Below are 4,725 nucleotides of genomic sequence, written 5' to 3' on the forward strand. Positions count from 1 at the left end.
TTACATATTATTAAAAGGACTATTATTTATCCATAAAACAGTGTAAATATTCTTCGTTGATATTTTAGTTTATTGGAATATATATATATATATATATATATATATATAAACTATATATATATATATATATATATATATATATATATATATATAAACTGACAGGAATATTATTATGTAGGAAAGGAGAAATACAATGGTGTTATTTGTTTGTAAAACCATGACGGTCTCTCCTAATCGTGTGGTGCATCGCTCGAATTGCATTACCCGGTACGGTAAGTTAGGACTCAAGTCGGTGAGCCGTGTGTACTTGGGCGCTTGCAGCCGGTTGAGCGTAGTCTTTAGATCCATAGTTACAGACAGTCAATCTATCTAGTCGTCCAACCATATCTTTGTGTCTATACATTATGAGCGATGTGAATTATTAGTGATGAGTGATTAGGTGACTGATGATCGTGAATGTCATGTACTTTAGCAACGAGAATTTTGACACGCGGTTTACACAGTTTGTCTGCAACGCCTGCAGTGTGTGTGTGTGGGGGGGTACACACAACCCGATGTCAAAGTTGGGGGTACACACAACCCGATGTCAAAGTTGGGGGTACACACAACCCGATGTCAAAGTTGGGGATAAACACAACCAGATGTCGACAGTCCCATACGGAGTTTACGCTTGGCGCACATTGCCGAGCCCGTGCCTAGACTCCACAGTCGCTCGGACAGATTAGCGTCCGGAGCAATGACGCGGTCGAACGCTTATCCTGTAACACTTTGTCCGCTTCCCATCGGTCCTCGGTGTTCTTGTGTTTGCTTTACCATATATCATGCTGGCGCGCAGCGTCGTCAAGCTGATTCACACCGCAATCATTACGTTTCAGTCTCTGTTGAAGCCGAGTTCCGGGTCCCAGGAAATTGTAACCGGGGGCGTGCAGTTCAAACGGTAGATTGTTTATGATATCGTTCAACAGACCGGACCCGTTTATGACATGTTCAGGCAACTCCGACAGACACCTCAAGACGTACTTGACACCGTTTGGTTTCGTCACCAATTCTTCCATGCGATCGTTGATGAACTGCACCACGGACATTTTCTCGTTTGTGAAAATTATTGTTGGCGGCCGCTTCCTGCGCTATGTACATCAGCCTGTCGATCAAATTTTTTAAACTACCAATGTACTTGTACTCGATCGGTAAGTTGGTGTAACGTTTCAGTCCCGAGCCGCTGGCTCCAAATGTCGTGGCGCGCATCTGCTCGAGTCTGTGTTCGTCCCAGATCGGTTTTTATTAAAAACTTCCACTTTGCACCGATGCTTTGACTTGGGTCGTTATGTCGTGACGTCGTTCCTCTGGTACAGCGCGACCGACACGATCAATATATCTTTGTAGTTGTCTCGATCCTCGCTGGTGTATTCGTCATCACTTACATTTCCCGGGTCGGTCAGTAGTTTTCCATAAACCAACTGTACCTCTGTATCGTTTATTTTCTTTTGTAATCAGTATATCATTCATTTTTACTGTAATAGTCGAATGACCAATTTTAAATTGACGATCACTCATGTCGTACCATATACCAATCACTTGGTCCTTAACTTGTGCCAGGTACTCGTGAGCCAGCGGTCCGAGATCTTGGTCTCTCTCTTCCACGTACTCTTGTATCGACTGGTGTATCAGGTTTTCATCATCTTCCAGTTCGGGTGGTAGTGGCGGTGTGTCAGATGCAGTTATGACATCACGACTCGGTGTGCTCATGGCCGATGGTACGAAATCTTTATGCAATCGTTTTTGAAATGTGGCAGTTTTGAGTTGTTTCAATCGTTTCTCTTTCTGTTCTGCGCTCTGTGTATCTTTTGTTTCTTTAATTGCACGCGTAATTGGTTCGTACTGTTTTTCTTTAGCTCGTGTATCCAACTGTTCTTTTCGTTCGCACACCGGCAAACTCTGCACGTAACCGATTATCCAAAGGCTTAAACTTTTTGGCCTCATTGACGGACGGTAAACACACCTCGTTCGCTGGAGGAATTTTCGGTACATCTTTCAGTTCTACATTTCCGACAATATAGTTGAGTCTGTCTTCCCTATTGCGTTGTTCCAAGACATCATGTTCGCCTTTCAAGAACGCCTCGCGAAATTTATCATCTTGTCGGGCAAAGCGTTTGGCCTCTTTTGCAGTTGGAAATTTAGCAACTGGTTCGGGTGGTATATTCGGCTCAGACTTAATTTTCTTGATCAAACACGTTTTCAATGTCAGCTTGTCTTTTGGTTCCCACCATGTTTAACTATAACAGTAGGTGTTAACATGCACGTGGTGTATATCGTATTACACGCGGTACTGTGAACGGTGATATGTCGCTTAAAAAAAATATTTGCGTATATCATCGTCAGTGGTAGAACGGTGATACATCGTTTAAAAAAATATTGGCGTATATCAGCGTTAATGAAAATCGGTGATATATCGTTTTAAAAAATAATTGCGTATATCATCGTTATTGGGGAAACGTTGATATGTCGTTTTAAAAAATAATTGCGTATATTAGCGTCGGTGGCAGAACGGTGATATGTCGTTCGATAAATTATTTGCGTATATCATAGTTATTGGGGAAACGGTTAAATAGCGTGTATCACGTCGTTAAGCATGAACTTGTATTTGCCGTTATGCGCTTTCCTCGTCATGTCTATTGAAATAAATCCATGCGGTTGAGAACAACACTTTCTGCATAAAGTTTCAAATTCACGATACGTCATATCCGATCCAAAAAGTCGTCGTATATTCGTTTGGTGTAATGTTTGTTTTGCTTAAACATGCACAGCATGTTCACATTATTACGAATCACTTGCATGTCAACTTTCCCATAACTCTGACTCAAGTACACGGACGATATCTGTTTGTGTCGGCTGCGAATAAAGTAATCTTTAATTTTTTCTTGCTGCTCCATCAGACAGTCGTCAAAACACGACAAATGCGTTCCGGTCACATTCTTCCACCGATACGAGATCCTCACAACTGCTAAAGAAGTAAGCGATTTTCGTACAAAGTTTTTTCTCGAAACACGTAAACGTCTGCAACATGTCTATGTAAGCCGTCTGGTGTATAGACCGACTGAACACGTACAGCTTTTTGAACTTGACTCCTTTCTTGTTGTACACCATATTCAACAACAGATTGGTTTTGACACATCCCGATGTGCCGACAATCAGACAGCGAAGTGGCTGCGGCATGAGATCTGCGCTATTGGCTAGCGGTTCTTTGCAATATACTTTAATGTCCATTCTTTGCAGTCTACTAAATTAATACAATACCGATTCATACCGTATATAGATTACAACACAGTTTTCTGTAATTCCTTCTCGTAAAAGGACCCTTCTATTTCTTCACCTTCAGCGTCAGTGATTCTGTACGTAACCGGTCTAGTGTCAATGACTTTGGAAACTGTAAAAATCTCTCGCGTCCAATTCCTTTTGTACTTGTTGGCAAACGCTTCTTTTTTCACAGTGATGTGCACACGGTCACCCACTTTCAGTTTAGGTTTTCTAATAGGTATCTTTGATTTCAATGTATTGAACTTTTGTAACAGCTGTTGCTCATTTGTTTCGTCGACGTCTGACGGTGTCATGCCTATTGATCTGTGCATGTCCGCCTCATTGTACTGCGCGACTAACGGTTGCAGGATGTCAAGCCACTTCAACGAGTTTCTCGCCTCAAACTCTATTTTCATTTTATTGCTGAGTGTCCGATTGAATCGTTCCACGATGGCGCTCTTTACCTCGTTTCTCCGTGTGGTACATTTTTATACTGTACTGTTTCAGCAGTTGCTTAAAGTCTTTGTTTTCAAATTCGCGGCCCTTTGTCCGTGTGCAACAAGTTGGGTGATTTGTGATCTGCATCCGCGGCTCTTTTCAGTATCGTCTCGAAAGCCCTAGTCACTTCCGCGCCACTCTTTGTCTTTAACGGTTCCTACCAAGCGTACTTGCTAAACGTGTCTATGACGTTCAACATGTACTTGAAGCCTCGGTTTGACTTTAGAGTAAGCCGTCATTATTACCAAGTCGGCAGCCCACAAGTCGTCGATGCCCAAAGTTACTATACACCGTCTCGGAAACTTTTTGATTACCGGTTTGTGCAGTTCCCTCGCCTCTACTAAAGGTGCAGGTTCCGAGATTTTTATGATTATGCTCTTTTAGAGCCACACGTTCCACACACCGACTTTGACCGCCATCTGTTATTGGAAGTTTTTAATGTTTGTTGTTGTTTGAGCGATGCCGTTTTCTTCTTACACTTGTCACATAGGTTACGCTTATCCATGTTGACCTACATTAGTGAAAACCTGACAAAAAAGCGTATATGAAATATGTCCTATGTGATGATACATAATACATATATGATATCAGAAATAGTAGCATATGCGATTTCTTACAGAAAGAGTGTTGCAGAACTACAGAATGAGTGAATTACACAAACACAAAATAAAACTGACCGAGGGTCAGAAGCGCAAGATGCGCATCGCTTGCAATAAAACGCAGATCGGCAGTGATCGGTATTGCGAAAGGTCAATTGTTGAGCAGTGGTGGTGGTGGTACAATCATGTTGACGGAACAGAACAGAGCCAAACTTAGTACGTTATGCTATACTCTAGAAGTTACCAGTGGCTTTGCAAGCAATATCTTATTGAATAATGTTTTTTACAGGTATTTCCTTTATAATAGTATAATTAAACACAGCTGAAAATTATT

At 41.7% G+C, this 4,725-nt stretch overlaps 1 protein-coding gene across 1 annotated transcript; it reads right to left on the reverse strand.

The window, feature by feature from the left end:
* Window positions 1-3,314: 3,314 nt before the first annotated feature.
* On the reverse strand, window positions 3,315-3,710 carry LOC124368225. Its single transcript, XM_046825501.1, has one exon. The coding sequence runs from the start codon at window positions 3,708-3,710 to the stop codon at window positions 3,315-3,317; it is 396 nt and encodes a 131-aa protein (XP_046681457.1).
* Window positions 3,711-4,725: the final 1,015 nt, after the last annotated feature.

This window comes from Homalodisca vitripennis, chromosome 8, assembly GCF_021130785.1.
Source record: "Homalodisca vitripennis isolate AUS2020 chromosome 8, UT_GWSS_2.1, whole genome shotgun sequence".
In the NCBI taxonomy this organism is placed as follows: Eukaryota; Metazoa; Arthropoda; class Insecta; order Hemiptera; family Cicadellidae; genus Homalodisca; species Homalodisca vitripennis.

Coding starts and splice junctions, on each gene's coding strand:
- LOC124368225 (XM_046825501.1), bottom strand. CDS start 3,710: ATGAAAATAGAGTTTGAGGCGAGAAACTCGTTGAAGTGGCTTGACATC.